Source organism: Caretta caretta, chromosome 2 (genome assembly GCF_965140235.1).
Source record: "Caretta caretta isolate rCarCar2 chromosome 2, rCarCar1.hap1, whole genome shotgun sequence".
In the NCBI taxonomy this organism is placed as follows: Eukaryota; Metazoa; Chordata; order Testudines; family Cheloniidae; genus Caretta; species Caretta caretta.
Genome location: NC_134207.1, coordinates 72681755 through 72699879, shown reverse-complemented (window position 1 = coordinate 72699879; position 18125 = coordinate 72681755). Strand labels below are relative to the sequence as shown.

Sequence of the window (18125 nt, the reverse complement as noted above, 5' to 3'; positions counted from 1 at the left end):
GTATAGTACAGATTATATTTTCCAAAGTGCATTACTTTGCATTTATCAACAGTGCATTTCATCTGCCATTTTGTAGCCCAGTAATCCAGTTTGTAGTCTTTGGACTTAACTATCTTGAGTAGTTTTGTATCATCTGCATACTTTCATAGAATATCAGCATTGGAAGGGACCTCAGGAGGTCATCTAGTCCAGCCCCCTGCTCAAAGCAGGACCAATCCCCAACTAAATCATCCCAGCCAGAGCTTTGTCAAGCCTGACCTTAAAAACTTCTAAGGAAGGAGATTCCACCACCTCCCTAGGTAACACATTCCAGTGTTTCACCACCCTCCTAGTGAAAACGTTTTTCCTAATATCCAACCTAAACCTCCCCCACTGCAACTTGAGACCATTACTCCTTGTTCTGTCATCTGCTACCATGGAAAACAGTCTAGATCTATCCTCTTTGGAACCCCCTTTCAGATAGTTGAAAGCAGCTATCAAATCCCCCCTCATTCTTCTCGTCCGCAGACTAAACAATCCCAGTTCCCTCAGCCTCTCCTCAGAAGTCATGTGTTCCAGACCCCTAATCATTTTTGTTGCCCTCCGCTGGACTCTTTCCAATTTTTTCACATCTTTTTGTTGTGTGGGGCCCAAAACTGGACACAGTACTCCAGATGAGGCCTCACCAATGTCGAATAGAGGGGAATGATCACGTCCCTCAATCTCCTGGCAATACCCCTACTTATACAGCCCAAAATGCCATTGGCCTTCTCGGCAAAAAGGGCACACTGTTGACTCATATCCAGCTTCTCATCCACTGTAACCTCTAGGTCCTTTTCTGCAGAACTGCAGCCTAGCCATTCGGTCCCTAGTCTGTAGCGGTCCATGGAATTCTTCCGTCCTAAGTGCAGGACTCTGCACTTGTCCTTGTCGAACCTCATCAGATTTCTTTTGGCCCAATCCTCTAATTTGTCTAGGGCCCTCTGTAGCCTATCCCTACCCTCCAGTGTATCTACCTCTCCTCCCAGTTTAGTATCATCTGCAAATTTTCTGAGGGTGCAATCCACACCATCCTCCAGATAATTTATGAAGATATTGAACAAAACCGGCCCAAGGACCGACCCTTGGGGCACTCCACTTGATACCGGCTGCCAACTAGACATGGAACCATTGATCACTACCCATTGAGCCCGACAATCTAGCCAACTTTCTATCCACCTTATAGTCCATTCATAGAGCCCATACTTCTTTAACTTGCTGGCAAGAATACTGTGGGAGACCGTGTCAAAAGCTTTGCTAAAGTCAAGGAACAACACGTCCACTGCTTTCCTCTCATCCGCAGAGCCAGTTATCTCATCATAGAAGGCAATTAGATTAGTCAGGCATGACTTGTCCTTGGTGAATCCATGCTGACTGTTCCTGATCACTTTCCTCTCCTCTAAGTGCTTCAGAATTGATTCCTTGAGGACCTGCTCCATGATTTTTCCAGGGACTGAGGTGAGGCTGTCTGGCCTGTAGTTCCCAGGATCATCCTTCTTCCCTTTTTTAAAGATGGGCACTACATTAGCCTTTTTCCAGTCATCCGGGACTTCCCCCGATCGCCATGAGTTTTCAAAGATAATGGCCAATGGCTCTGCAATCACATCCGCCAACTCCTTTAGCACTCTCGGATGCAGCGTATCTGGCCCCATGGGCTTGTGCTCGTCCAGCTTTTCTAAATAGTCCCGAACCACTTCTTTCTCCACAGAGGGCTGGTCTCCTCCTCCCCATGCTGTGCTGCCCAGTACAGTAGTCTGGGAGCTGACCTTGTTTGTGAAGACAGAGGCAAAAAAAGCATTGTGTACATTAGCTTTTTCCACATTCTCTGTAACTAGGTTGCCTCCCTCATTCAGTAAGGGGCCCACACTTTCCTTGACTTACTTCTTGTTGCTAACATACCTGAAGAAACCCTTCTTGTTACTCTTAACATCTCTTGCTAGCTGCAACTCCAGGTGTGATTTGGCCTTCCTGATTTCACTTCTGCATGCCCAAGCAATATTTTTATACTCTTCCCTGGTCATTTGTCCAATCTTCCACTTCTTGTAAGCTTCTTCTTTGTGTTTAAGATCAGCAAGGATTTCACTGTTAAGCCAAGCTGGTTGCCTGCCATATTTACTGTTCTTTCTACACATCGGGATGGTTTGTCCCTGTAACCTCAATAAGGATTCTTTAAAATACAGCCAGCTCTCCTGGACTCCTTTCCCCCTCATGTTATTCTCCCAAAGGATCCTACCCATCAGTTCCCTGAGGGAGTCAAAGTCTGCTTTTCTGAAGTGCAGGGTCTGTATTCTGCTCCTCTCCTTTCTTCCCTGTGTCAGGATCCTGAACTTGACCATCTCATGGTCACTGCCTCCCAGGTTCCCATCCACTTTTGCGTCCCGTACTAATTCTTCCTGGTTTGTGAGCAGCAGGTCAAGAAGAGCTCTGCCTCTAGTTGGTTCCTCCAGCACTTGCACCAAGAAATTGTCCCCTACACTTTCCAAAAACTTCCTGGATTGTCTTTGCTACATAATTGTTTACCACATTTTCCAGATTATTCTTGAATATGTTGAACAGTACTGGTCCCAATACAGACTCCTGGGGAGCACTGCTATTAACCTCTTTCTGTTCTGAAAACTGACCATTTATTGCTACTCATTGTTTCCTATCTTTTAACCAGTTACTGATCTAGGAGAGGATCTTCCCTCTTATCCCATGATTGCTTACTTTGCTGAATAGCCTTTGGTCAGGGACCTCGTCAGAGGCTTTCTGAAAGTCTAAGTACATTATATCTATTGGATCATCCTTGCCCATGTGTTTGCTGACCCCCCTCAAAGGATTCTACTAGATTGGTGAGGCATGATTTCCCTTTATATAAACCACATTGACTCTTCCCCAACAAACTGTGTTCACCTATGTGTCTGATAAATCTGTTCTTCACTATATATTCAACCAATTTGCCTGGTACTGAAGTTAGGCTTATTGGCCAGTAGTTGCCAGGATCCCCTCTGGAGCCTTTTAAAAAAATTGGTGTGACATTTAGCTATCCTTTTGTTATCTGGTATAGAAGTTGATTTAAATGATAGATTATATACCATAAAAAGAAAAGGAGTACTTGTGGCACCTTAGAGACTAACCAATTTATTTGAGCATGAGCTTTCGTGAGCTACAGCTCACTTCATCGGATGCATACTGTGGAAACTGCAGCAGACTTTATATATACACAGAGAATATGAAACAATACCTCCTCCCACCCCACTGTCCTGCTGGTAATAGCTTATCTAAAGTGATCATCAGGTTGGGCCATTTCCAGCACAAATCCAGGTTTTCTCACCCTCCACCCCCCCACACAAATTCACTCTCCTGCTGGTGATAGCCCATCCAAAGTGACAACTCTTTACACAATGTGCATGATAATCAAGTTGGGCCATTTCCTGCACAAATCCAGGTTTCTCACATCCCCCCCACCCCCATACACACACAAACTCACTCTCCTGCTGGTAATAGCTCATCCAAACTGACCACTCTCCAAGTTTAAATCCAAGTTAAACCAGAACATCTGGGGGGGGGGTAGCCTATTTCCTCTTGTTTTTTCCTACCCCCCCCCCAGATGTTCTGGTTTAACTTGTTAAAGTGGGGAATCAGGCTTGGAAGGCAGAGGATCTGAGTTTCATTCTTTGTTCTGTCAGTCTTGCTGTGTGATATGTGGCAATTGGTTAACCTTTCTGTATGTGTTTCCTGTTTGTACAATGATGTATAAAGATCTACTAGTATTATTACTTTTAAATCCAAGAGCCTGCGGATATAATACTTAGCTACAGCATCTCACAGGGGTACTGTGAGGCTTAATGGGTAACACTCACCTATGCAGAGGACCAACACAAGGGTTATGTCAATGCTCAAATGAGGGCTACAGGGAGACTTCAGAAGCACAAAGACCTTGTGCAGGATTTCTACATGAGTTTGAGTTTCACCCTAATGTTTAGTGCCTTACAAGCCTTTGAAAAGAATCTGTATGGAAGAGACAAGTGTTTATTTCTTCTGTGATTATCCTTAGTTAATCAGCAAAATAATGAGGACACATTAAATCAGGGATTAGCAACTTCTGGCACGTGGCCCATCAAGGAAATCCGCTGGCGAGCCGGGATGGTTTGTTTACTTGCAGCATCAGCAGGTTTGATCAATTGCAGCTCCCACTGGCCGCGGTTCACTGTTCCAGGCCAATGGGGGCTGTGGGAAGTGGCAGCCAGCACATCCCTCAGCCCATGCCACTTCCCGCAGCCCTCATTGGCCTGGAGTGGCAAACCGGGGACAGTGGAAGCTGCAGTTGTCCGAATCAGTGGCTTTCACTGATGAGCTGCGTACCAAAGGTTGCCGATCCCTGCTTTAAATGTTCTTAGGGTTCTACTGTGGCACCCATTCATAAGCTGTGCAGGAGGTAATATTGGAAGCAGATATGGAGCAGGAGAGGGTAAAATAAATTAGATGCCATCCTAAAAATTTGTTTCATATCTGGCATAGATCCAGTAACTGGGTATATTCTTCTTAATTTCTTAATTTTTCATTAAAATTTTGGGCACTGGAAATTCTCATACTCAAATTCTTATTAAACTCCATGAAAATGGGCAAAGAATTATTTGTGTTTTTCTCCTGGTGACACCTATATTTGTCATAGGAGCAATCTGAGAGAATCCCCTTTTACGGATATATGCACATCTATTTTGAACAGTGAAATGTGTAGTCTTTACATGCCTAGTAAGTATTTAATTCTTGACAGTTAGCCTTTCACTAGAAAGCATAAAATAAGATAATTAGTTAAAATATATCAGTCTCAGCACTGTATATTATCCTTGTCCTACACAGCACACCATACAGTATTATACATTAGATTTGATTACATGTTGGTAACTAGCTGGCTATCAAGCTGGATGCTCACTGTACATGTGTGTGTATTCAGGATTTTTGAAATAAATTTGATTCAGTGGGAACAGTCACCAAAACTGTAAATATTAAAAAATATTGCAGAAATTCACAGTAAATGAATTTTAAATTCTTAATTTCAAGTATTCACACAAGAAATCTGATTAGAAGAGCTTTGTCTATCCAGTCATGGAACAGATTTTGAGTGTTCAAGCAAAATGGTACACATTTTTAATCATGAATATCAAATACCCATTGCCATACATGAAGCGAAGAGTCGGTGAGCATTCCAGAAGCTGAAATATATTCACATAAAACCTTTGAACAGAAAATACATTTGTAAATTGTGCTCTGTTGATGGACAAAGAATGAACATACAGAGAAAACTAAATTCAGTGAATAACTTCTTTGTTGTGAAAAGTGAGCCAAACACTACTTGTTTTGTTTTCATTTTGTTTTTAACGCAAGGCTCAAATTCTGGCCTTGGAACTGTGCTGTGTGCATATACCAAGAGAAGGAAAGTCCACATCTGGCCAGAAAATATTTGGTAAATTTAGCGGATAGTTTAGCACATTCATGAAAAAATGAATAACTACTCTAGCCCAATGTTTGGGAGAAACTGGAACATGGACTAGAATTGGCAGGCTGAAACGCCAGTCCAGATCGATGTTGGAAGCAACTAAAAGTATGGTAAGACTGATGATCCCCAGCCCCTTTTGTTGAGGGTGTTTGCCCACCCTTTGTTACTCCAGTGCAGAATCTGGACACTGTGTTGGATCCTCATCTATTATACGATCATCATTTTGCATCAATAGCCAAGAGTATTTCTCTATCTGCAGCTGGCCTGGCGATTACACCCGTTTCTTTCAGATGTGGACCTTGCTACTACTGTTCATGCCTTTGTCACTTCAAGTCTGGATTATTGCAGTACAGCCTACGTGTGGCTTCACTTTAAATCAATCTGGAAACAAACGGTTTCAGAATGTAGTAGCAGGTTTATTAAACAGGATCTTGCAGTGGCAATATGCATTACCAGGGTTCTGTGATCTGTGCTGGCTGCCTGACTGTTCGAGTGGAGTATAAGGCGTTGGTTATGACCTATAGAACTTTAAATGTCTCAAGTCCTGCCTCTTTCCCCATGTCAAACTGCCTGCCACAGCAGAAGCTCATTTGAACCCCAGCCCCCTCATTATAAAAGAAAGGGGCTGCTGACAAACTGTTCTCTATAAGGACCTCTTTCCTTTGAAATGGTTTCTATCTTGTTCTGCAGCCCCTGCCAGGGTCATCCAAAATCACCTGATATTTTTGACCTTCTGGACAAGGTGCAAAACATGTCAGTCTGACTGGATATTGGTAAAGAGCTGAAGCCGTTGGGAGTGGGATTTATGTTTGCTGGGAAAGTGTGGTGAGGGGTTTAAGGAGTTGTTAAGTTTACATGATGAAATGGTGTGTGCTGGGGAGGGAGGAAGGAGAAGTGCTGCTGTTTTGGGTGACTTTTGTTTTGTAACTGCCAGGTTCTTATTGCGTTTAAACATATGGCTCTATTGTATGCCAAGGGTGTTTTGGATAGGTGCCCTTTGGGGTGGAGTTTCTTGCAGGCCAGAATCTAAATACATAACTTTTAAACTCCTTGGTTTTCATAATCTCCATATGGAGCTGATGGCCTGTATATGGTTTGAAATACTATGGAGGTCAGTGAATACAGTATTTAGCAACTCAGAGCTAGGATTTAGAGTACGTGATGTGGGAATGTGTTATCTGATTACAGCGATGTTCTTTGGGATGACATTTATTAATGGTATCAAGCATTAGTAAGAGAGAAGCATGGAAAAATGATGTCACAGCATTTTTTCATGCTTCTGTTTTACAAAACTTTTATTCTCATTTGCGGGCATTGTTCTTTTTTGCTGACACATCTCTAACTTAATGTTGAGAGCATAAACATGTAGCTAATCAGTAATCACAGTTCTATTGCTATCATGATTTGAAATATTACTGTACTTTGTAATGCTGATTGAGGTGTATAATACTACTTAATTGAAAGGGTTGAGCTGTCTGAAAGATTTATCTCAATAAATACTTCACTAAGTTTTGTAGGCTGTTCATTGGTGAGTTTAGAAATAGTTGCTCCTTTAGAAAAAACTAGCATATATAATATATACCCAACTTCATTTGCTGGAATTTTTAATTGTCTTTTGGAATGGGTGTACCTAAAAAGTGGTTGTATATTTCTTTGTGGACTTCTGTTGTATATGATATTTGCATTCAATCATTGTTAAATATTAATAAACTGTCCTCCTTCCACTGAATGTACTCACTCATTCATCTCAACATGCCATTACTGTGATGATACCTTATAAGCAAACCTGCAGTCTTATTATCCATCAACTCCATGACCTGATTTGCATGGAGGTCATGTGGGTCTCTTTAAATGTGACCTAAATAGAATTGGATTTGCAAGTACAAACTAGGTAATTAAGTAGACTTAGCTGGCTGCCCATTCGCTATCCGAACAACAGATTGGTTGTCACACCAGAAACAAAACTTTTATTCGTGAATGTCATTTTGGAAGGCTTGAGAATAGTCCCACTACTCTCTTCACTGTAACCTCTGCTCAAATATTGTCTGCACTACAGGCTCAAATCCTTTAACAGATCTGATATCCTCAGCCCAAATATGACAACTTGCTCCTTTCTATGGAATTTGGAAATCAGCTGAAAATCCATTTAATAAATAAGCTGTGTCCATCCTTTTAGAATAGTCTATAATGCTTGTGATTTAACTGGGGAAAGGAGGCCTTTTCCCATAAGTGCTACATCCCCCCATTGCCTCTGCTGAAATATTGCACCCTTCTTGACTTCCTTTCTTACCACCTTATGGAGCCTTTCCCTTGCCTCTATAGCAAAGGAAGGCACCATGCTGACCCCAACACTTCCTACAGTGGTGTTGAACAAAAACACTTCCCACCATTAAATGCAAAAGAAACTATCTTAGTGCCTGTGGTTTTGGCACTGACAACCCACTGTCTGTAGAAGCCAGCTAGACACAATGATAAGGAGCAATATACTCCAGCCAGAGGTCCTGGTCTTTTAATTCCATGGTAATTCTGGCTCCTCTTTCATCTTCTGTCTAAATTCTTTATCATATCTTGACCAGGTTATACCCCTGTATGAAGCATGAGCCTTTGCTATTAAGTCCTCATGCTTGAACAAGCTAACACTTCTCTCAGGGATTCTCTCACAAATTATGCTTGTATATATGCAAAATGTCACAGCCCAGTTTCCAAGGATCAGAGTTAACTTAGGTCTGAAGGGTTTGTCATCATCTTTCTTTTCCCTTTAAAGTGTTCTTTGCCTGAACCTCACAAAAAAGTAGGGTGAATAAATCCATAAATTCTCCTTTCCATATTTTTTTATTTTCTACCTATTTTGCTAAATGCATCCCAAGAGGTCGATCAGTCCTCACAAAAGATCTCGGAGCATTGGCTCCCATGTCTCCTGCTTGTGTGTCATCAGAGATAGGTACAGTGTATCAGGCCCCAGAGGGTGTGCTGGTAACTGGAGATGAGTGTGTCTCCTGCCCTGATTGCTCCATGGCCTGCTGAGACATGGGCTCCACCCCAAGCCTGTGATAGTGTTGTCTATCTGACTGGGGGTGGGAGGAAACTTTTTCTGGCAGGCTGCCTAGTCTTTGGGCAACCAGGGCCAATGGTTTAGCCAATTTGCCCCACATCCCTTGTTAGTCATCACAGCCAAGGGTGGAAGGACCTGTGTAGCTACCCTGGCATAATGGAACGAGACATTCATCAGATCCCTTCCCTCCTATGGGCCACAGGTGAACCCCATCCTTGGGACCCTGGGGCCTACACTGGACTAGTAGCAGGCTAAGGGCTAGGGGCCCAGGGACACTCTCTCCATCCTCCAGTTCAAACTCAATTAGGCTGTAGTCTTACTGTCCCCAGACTCCAATTCTGAGTCTTACCGGTGTGCTTCTTGTATAAGGGAGAAGGGGATGTGCCTTTCTGACTCACCAGCAGCTGCAAAGTGAATGGTCCCAGCTGGGATCTGAGTTTCTGTCCATCGAGATCTCCCCATCATACTTTGCTCTTCCATCTGGGATGAAGGGCATGTCCTCCTTCTCCCCTCCTCCTACAACTCTTCATCCACAGTGGAGCATTGATGAGGTGGGCCTCATCTGCTTCAAATCATGGAAATTGAGACTCTCACACCCATGGAGCAGTGATCCAAGACCCATGTTCTCCAGCAAAGCTGCACAAAGGAATGCTCACATACCTCAGAGGCAATGACTCTTAATGCATCCAGAAGGGTCAGACTGAGCCATCCCAGGGTATGAGAGGAAAGACTATCTCTACAACCCTGGAACTCAGCAAAAAGAGGCCCCAAGTGGCCCAGGTTAAGGTTTACATTAATAAAAAGTGAGGATGAGGGTCCAGTTATCTCCTGTCCTCTCCAAGCTTGCCAGTGACTGGCTAGAGATGCTGAAGGAGTGGGACACTCCTGCATTCCCTCAGTGTGTGCTCCTCCCCTGTTTAACTAGGACCGTGCCAATTGTTGTTGGCTCCAATATGTTTCCCTACTGAAGCTGGGGGAGGCAATCTCTAGGGACTTGGAATAACCCCTAACCTTACCCCAACAGGTCCATATAGGTCCTCCACAGTTCTAGGGAAGTTATTTACCTTACACCAACTGAGGGTTTTTGAGTTCGTGTATCTACTACTTTTTGATTCTGGTTCTGGTGGGTTTATTGAGGTGGGTCTGTTCATCATACAGGCTGTTGTATAAGCTGCTTGAGGCATTGTGGCATACTGGGGCACAATTCCTTATGTTACCTGGCTGAAGTGGCTCCCATGTGGGGCACTCACAAACAACCTTCCAGCATGCAAACCACACCCTGAGTGTCTGTGTGTAACTGCAGCCCGCCAGCCACATTTGGGTTACACTCTGGCTATCACCAGCCTCGGTTATATCGCAGAGTGATGCCAACACACACCCCATTCCCAGATTTTCCCCCAGAAATGTATGTTCTGAACTGCACAGCCCTCTCCTGGAAAGGACAAATATATTAAGTCTTTTATTCCTTTAAGGGAATAATATGCCAGTTTATTACCTTAAATGGAGTTACCCAGACACTTAACTTAAACACATTGGATTAGAGGAAACATTGAAACAAGTTTATTAACTACAAAGAAATAGATTTAAGTGAGTACAAGTAATTAGGCATAAAATTCAGAAATGATTATGAGAAAAATGAATATAAAATGCTTACTATTGTATAATTTAACAAACTATATTAGAGTCAAGTGAAATTTCTCACCACATACTTCCAGAAAGGTCACTGTCCAAACTCTTCAGGTCAGAACCCTCCACGCCAGAGTCCAATGGCTGTTTTCCTTTGTTGTCTTGGGTGCGATGCCAGAGACAGACAGGCAGAGAGAGAGATGCATATCTTGTTTGCCCAGTGGTTCTCAAACTAGGGCCACCGCTTGTTCAGGGAAAGCCCCGGCCAACTGGGCCGGTTTGTTTACGTGCCGCGTCTGCAGGTTCGGCCGATCGCGGCTCCCACTGGCCGCTGTTCACCGCTCCAGGCCAATGGGGCTGCAGGAAGTGGTGCAGGCCGAGGGATGGGCTGGTTAACATTCAGACTAACATTTGAACTGGTTCTTATAAGAACCTTTTTGTCTCTCCATAGAATATACTACAGATGGATGACCCACCAAGGGTTCAGGTTAATTTCTGGTAAATGCCCAATACTTTAGATACTTAGCTACATGATCCAAATGTTTTGAGGAGACACCCAAGTTATCCAAATCTGCTGTTTCATTTTCTGGAAACAGGTTGTCATCTTGCTACCCACTTTAGTATTGGGTCTTTTGAAAAATTTTGTGGAAATAATAATGCGTAATATTTGCCATATTTTAACTCATTTGATGTTAAAAGGAGAAGGAACTTAAATTACTTACTTTGCTAGCCACAGAATCATGGACTGAATAGAATTGACTGGAGCACCAATGAATTCTGAGCCAGCAGATGGTTGCTTGGGCACAACTGAGCCTAGGTTAGAACAGCCATGGCTGAAGATGAATGAGACAGAGAATTGGGGAGCTGTAACCAGCTCCTTTACAGTGCAACTCTCCCATTCCTGTATCAAGCATATGCTGGTGCATCAGTTTGGCTTTTTGTCTGCTGCAAACTGACAGCATTTTTAGTTTGGTTAAGGATGCATAACCACATTGTGCACTGATAAAAATATAGAACCTTAAACTGGGTTAACTACATTTTCTAGGTGACTCTGTTGAAAGAAGTAATTTATTTTGTTGAACAGGTTTTGTGTGGCTTTAAAAATAAACAAAACCCCAAACCTTGCTGCCTTAGTCTTATGTTTTATGTTATAGAGAATGGGCCAAATTCAGGGCATACTCTGTGTTATGGTAGGTGAACTGTGACTAACACTAACAAAAATAGTGCATTTCTTGTGTGATCTGTACTTTAACCTGATTAAACCCCCATGCAGAGCCCACTATGCCGTACAAGTTATTCTAAGTAATCTGAATTGGTGTTAGCATGACCAAATCAAAGAGTGTATTTACTACTGTGGCCTGATCATACACAGGACAATAGGCTTTGCCCTAGAACCACATCTCTGGTTACTGCACAGGTGGAATGAGAAACAGTGTGGTAGCATGCAACTAGTGCACCCCACTTGGAAACCTCTTTTCCAAATGAGAATTAAGGTGATCTGAATTTGGCTCAAGGAATTATATGAAATACTTATAATTCAGATTATCTGCAGAACTTGGCGTCTTTAGTAGTTCACCTGTTCAGTTATTATGGAGTAGTGTTTCTTAAAATAGCCACTTTCTGTTTTAACTTAAGGTAATTCGTTATGGACTAGATAGCCCTTCATCAATTAAACTGCAGGTTGTGCTTTAACAAGACACAGAAAATGAGCATTTCATTAATGTATTCTGTCAACTGTTGGAGTAGTTTTACTAAGAAAGATCAATGGACTGTTGGTATAAAGGAGTGGAGGAGAAGTATAGAATTTAGCAGGCTACTGGAAAATTTAACCACATACCTCTACTCACCCTTTTAAGTGTTTTAAACTTCCATTTAGAGTTATGGTTTAGTCCTACATTTTAAAAGATCTATATAGAGAGATGCAGTGTTGTTGTAGCCATGTTGGTCCCAGGATATTAGAGAGATATCTTGCATTGGACCAGCTTCTGTTGGTGAGAGAGACAAGCTTTCGAACTAACACAAAGGGGAAGGGGAAGGTCACCGAAAGAAGAGCTCTATGTTAGCTTGAAAGCTCCTCTCTCTCACCAACAGAAATTGGTCCAATACACGGTATTACCTCACCCACCTTGTCTCTCCAATACATAGAGAGAATATTATTAAGCAATAGAGCTCTCAGAACTAAGTAAGTAGTAATATACACATTTTACAAGTGACCAGATAGGTTAAGTGACTTGCCCAGCGTCACATAACAAACCAGTTGTATGGCCTGGGGTAAAGCCCTGGAGATGCCATATCCCATGGATGATGAGGTCCACCTATTGTTTTTAAGCAATAGCAAAATCAAGTCAGCTGCACTGTAAGCTATTTTCTTCTACACAATCATAGTTTTAAAAACTAGTTTTGTTTTCCCTTTATGATTTTATTTTGAAAAGTAAAGCAATTACCATTGGAAGAGAAAGAAACTAATGGCCAGAAGGTAGTAGTCTAGTAAATATTTACTAAACAATATTTGAAGACCAAGAAATATAATTTATAGTATGTAAAAATCCTAGAAAATCCATTGGTCTCCCTTTCCCCACCTTTTTCTTCCTATATGAAGCAAAATGTTCATTAATGCCATTTTTATTCATGTTAACTTAATATTGCTATATTCAGCCTTTCATTTTCATGCTTTTAGGCAATCACAACTCTCTCTATTTATTAGAAATGCATTCCATACTGAAACAATGTTTTATAGCACTTAATTTAAATTATTTTCACATGTATTGCACATTTCACCCACGGATTTCAAATAACTTTTCAAATACTAATAAATATTTTACATTACTCTTCTGAGGTGAGTAATTATCATCCCCATTTTACATGTGTGGAAAGGCACAAAGAGGTTAAAGTATTTGTTCCTGGTTGTAGTAATTGCAAAGCCAGTAAGAAAACCCTGAAATCCCAACTCTGAGGGCCAAACTCACCCCTTGTAAGTCACTGCCGGTTCCCAGTTGAGCTGTACCTTATTGCACAAAGCAGCATACAACTCCTAGTTCTGTGCTCCCCACTCATTACTATGCTACAATTAATGCACTGTAGGTACTGGCAATGGTTCAGCAGAATTTGTTACTGTGATAATACCAAAGTGCTCTAAGATGGCCTGAGAAATCAGTTAATATTCTCTTACTGTGCAAAAGATATCCTCTTATCTTACATTTCAAAGCAAACTTGAAACACTTCCTAACTTATCACTGCAATAGATATAACTGACAAATCCACTGAAAGAAACTTGATACGTGTGGTAAGTCCCCATTTTCTTCATTATGATGGTTGGATGGCAGAAAAGATAAAATGGTTATCAATGACTTTATCACTGACAGCTGGATTCTCCTTCACTGTGTTCATATATATGAATAAAAAATACCCTGGGCCTAATCCAGTAACTTATTTTTTCATCTGTACAAACACTCCTTTTCCCAAATACATACTTACATAAATAGAAATGTTAAAGGTTCAAGCTCATCATAAGAACATAACGGCCATACTGGGTCAGACCAATGGCCCATCCAGCCCAGTATCCTGTCCTCCATCAGTGATCAATGCCAGATGCTTCAGAGGGAATGAACAGAACAGGTAATCATCAAGTGATCCATCCCCTGTCACCCATTCCCAGATTCTGGCAAACAGAGGCTAGAGACTCCACCCCTGCCCATCCTGACTAACAACCATTGATGGACCCATCCTCCATGAATGTATCTAGTTCTTTTTTGAACCCTGTTATGGTCATCCCTTCCTGCTCCGATGAGATGGCCCAGCATGCACAACAGTATGACATCATACTTATCCCAGAACTTCACGGAGCTAGGAATAGACATTTAGGGAGTTGAAAGAGGAAAAAATAATATGCATTTTCCCCTTATATAATGTGCTCACATCCCTCATAGACTAGCTGTTGTGGGAATTCAGCTCCTATTGGTAAATGCCTAGACCAGGGATCGGCAAACTTTGGCATGCAGCCCATCAGGGAAATCCATTGGTGGGCTGGGACGATTTGTTTACCTGCAGCATCCGCAGGTTCGGCCGATCGCAGCCCGCACTGGCCGCACTTCTCCGTTCCAGGCCAATGGAGGCTGCGGGAAGAGGCGCGGGCTACACCACCCCGCACAGAGAATGTGCCAGGATCAAGACACTGCTTTCCGGGAATCCCTAGCTAGCAGAAAGGTCTCTTGAGGGTCATAGCCAAAAAGGCTTAGTTTAGAGCAGCCACAGTCTAAACTGTGCCAAGAGATATGGGGGAACAATGACAGCACAGCACAATTGCAAAGTCAGTTTTAGATACTGCATCTAATGTGTTGTGATCCTATCATCATTGCTTCTGTATACTCAGTGCCCCAGGATGGGATTTACACACAATTCCTGTAGATTTATGAGGAGCTCATGGAAGCTACAAATATAAAATCTCTGTGCATTGATGGGAAAGGTTTACAAAATAACACTTGATAAAAACAAAGTTGTTTAAGGACACTGGAGAATAGACTGTGGTAGGCTTCATGATTTTGTTTCTTTTTTTATGTGTCTTGTAGTAAGTCAGAGAGCAAATATGAGCTGTGAGAGATAACTTGGGTTTTGTTTACAACTGTTACTGTCTTTTTTAAAAAAATGTATTGATGCCTTCTCTATTGAATCTTCAGGTTCAGGTTCTTCGGAATGCTGGAGAAGAAGTGACCCTAACAGTGTCCTTTCTGAAAAGGGCGCCTGCTTTTCTCAAATTGCCTCTGAATGAAGATTGTGCCTGTAAGCATTGTGATTAGCCACAAGAAAATTCTATTCATTGTTCACGTGAACCTCTACCGTTAGTTTCCAAATTTCCTGTGCACGGTCAGTAATTGGCAGGAGCTGTTGCAGCCACTTTTGTGGCCTGAATATGAACTTTTAATATCACCAGGTGCTGTGTTGACATTCATTGCAAGCTAATGCTATCTTTGCTTGAGAAACAGGAGGCAATACTCTCAACTGGTGTGAATCAGCATAGCATTACTGAAATCAGTAGGGCTACACCAGTTTACACGAGCTAAGGTTTGGGCCCAAAGTATTTAAAGATCCTTCTTTCAAACATACAATGGCATTGAAATTGGAACGGTTTATATATTCTAAATGTAAAACTGAGATTGCACATTTATATTTTAAGATCTTATCTTCTCAATTTAAATTTCATTCAGGGGCTTTAGTGGTGATATACCTTCAACTCTGAGCTCAATAGTATTTTGTTTTAGTGCAACAGAAGTTTAGTTGACTAGCCCCAATGGGCATCTGAAAGATGTGTATGGAAGCAGCTGCCTGCTTCTAATTATAATACATTATAATTGTTGGTACACCTTTGTAGATAGCCTGTCTATATGTAGATAGCCTGTGCCTTTGGTATAATTGTTGGTACACCTTTGTAGATAGCCTGTGCCTGTCTATATGTGTGAGTATGTCTTTATTCACCTCTGCTTTCTTTCAACTTCCTTTTTTCTGAATGTGTGAAGATAACGTTTAGTTTTTAATTATGAGAACAAAAAATAGTTTTTAGGTCTAAAACCTATTTAGTGTATATGTGTGTGTGTGTGTGTATATATATATATTATGTGTGGGTGTATGAAATCTGTTCTAAAATATTTTAATTTATTTGCATAAATTCATGATCAATTCCTTATTTCTCACAAACTTCGTACAGGCAATGTTTTTGTTTGCAAGCAGAACTAATCAAAATATTTTCGAAACTTTTCCATTGAAAAACAGTTGTCTTGTCAAAACCAAAATGTTCTGTGATACATTTCCTTTTCAGTGATTGTTTTGCAAGAAGGTTTCTCAGGTCCAGGAAGAACTCTCTTGCCTGCTTATAGGCGCTGTCTGGAATGTACAGTGAAGCAGAGTGGGGACTTGAACCCTCAGATCCTAATCCACTTCCTTACCACTGGGCTATCCAGTGAGAGTCTCTCTCTGTACTAATCAGAGTGTGAATGATTAAAAGCTAATGCTCACAGTAATACTTTGTGAAAAATCCATAGGCTGACTATTTGTGTCAGTATTCATTGGCTAATTTTGAATAACAAACACATAAAAATCAGTCTGTGGATATTTCACAAGTAAGAAGAGAAACGAACAAACTGTTGTCTGTGAATAGCTTAGTTGTACCCATGACAGTGCTTAGGACAAAAATGTAACTGTCTGAATACAAATTCTAACATCCTGTAATATGGGACAATGTTATATGCATGACTATTTTTATTAGGTGTCCCTAGTGACCAAAGCAGTGGCACATCATCTCCCCTCTGTGACAGTGGTTTGCATCTCAACTACCATCCCAACAATACGGTAAGAGATTGTTTTACCTTCCAGTGCTAACTCATTAATGAGGTGATGGATAATATCCCAGAAAAGGCATGGGAAAAGATGGGGGTCACCTAAATAACACTGGATTTAGTTGGTGAATAAGAGTTTCCCTTTAGTCTTGGATATACCTATAACATTTTTGACTCATCCTGTTCTGAGGCATCCTATATTGATTTTCAATTAAACTTGTCTAAATGTATAAACCGGTGAGCTAGGGACTATTTTTATTTTTTTTTTTTTTTGGCCCTTTTTGAAGAGTAACTGCCAAAGAAACAACATGCATCATGGTATAATTACCATGAGTCACACACAGAATATAAAGGAACGTCAGTGTTATATATTTAGAGAAGTGGATCTGGCAGCTCTTCCATTGCTGCCTTAATTAGCTACTAGTGAGAAAACAGATATTTTGAAATTAGAGAGCATTCTTATTGAATATTTGTATAATCAATTAATTTGTGCCCCTTGCATTTCAAATGCTTCTTAAAAAGTAAGGGTAAGAAAACTTTCAAAGTCACTCCGGATGTTGCTGAACTATAAAATAGTTACAGCTGGTTGGGAATTTGTCAATTAAATGGTTTTCACCAGAAAATGCTGATTTGTCAATATTGAACCTTTTTGAAGGAAAAGGTTCGTTGTGACAATTTTTTTGGTTTTGAAAAAAAAAATGAAAAAAAGTTTGAAACTGTCAAAACATCCCATTTTGACATTGTTGAAACACAAACATTCTGATTGGGGGTCAAAATTACTTTTCATTTCAAAATGTATAGGCAAAATATAAAAATTGAAATTCAACTTTTTGAAATTATTGAAATGTGTCATTGACACAATCCAATATTTTTCCAGATTACCCTCCCAGTTCCCCACAATCATTTTTGAAAATTTCCATGGCATGGGAAAACAGTTTACAAGTTCTAAAAATAATCCCACAAAACATACATAGCGTATACAAAACAAAACATTTTCAGTATTTACTTTGTATTTATATTTTAACACACAAAAATAGAGCCTATACCTTGAAAATAATTAAAAATACTACTGAATTCTGCCCCCCCCCCACGCCAAGAAAGCAAACCAACTACTTTATTCCTGAGAAAAGAAATGTCTCCCAAAACAAAATTTCCCCATCTCATCTCTCTTGTTAAGCATGAAACATAGATATCTGTCTCTTGTCCCCCTACACTGAGCTAAGTGATGTGGCAGAGAGCTGCTGAGCCAAGGAGAAACCACTAATTACAGAAGGCAGTTAAGTAAAATCTTCTCCCTTCTACAGAAACCTCTTTGTGACTCACCAGTGCAGAAAATGGGACATGGACAGGAATGGTGGAGATAATGAGGCAAATTCTCAATTGGAGGTCAATGAAGCTATGACAATTTATACCAGCTGAGTGTCTGGCCCTGTGTACCTTAAAAATTCTATGCAGAGATTGAGAATAGAATTTGTTATGCTACTTAATGAATTTAAACTATACCCCTTTTAAGAAACACGCAAAAAGGTACACTTAAATATTCCACTTTATGAAAGAAAATCTTCTTTTGATTGTACCAGAAAATGAGTTTTTAGAAGTGACAACGAAAGCATGGTTTGAGTTC

At 40.9% G+C, this 18125-nt stretch overlaps 1 protein-coding gene across 14 annotated transcripts in view; it reads left to right on the top strand.

Annotated features, from left to right (window-relative positions):
- Positions 1-18125, top strand: part of SNTG1 (syntrophin gamma 1) — a 525384-nt gene that overhangs the window by 330285 nt on the left and 176974 nt on the right. For all 14 annotated transcript variants that reach the window (XM_075125232.1, XM_075125233.1, XM_075125239.1 and 11 more), the window contains 2 exons: positions 14849-14951; positions 16432-16514. In XM_075125232.1, coding sequence (XP_074981333.1) covers positions 14849-14951; positions 16432-16514 — 186 coding nt within the window. The remainder of the gene's footprint in view (positions 1-14848; positions 14952-16431; positions 16515-18125) is intronic.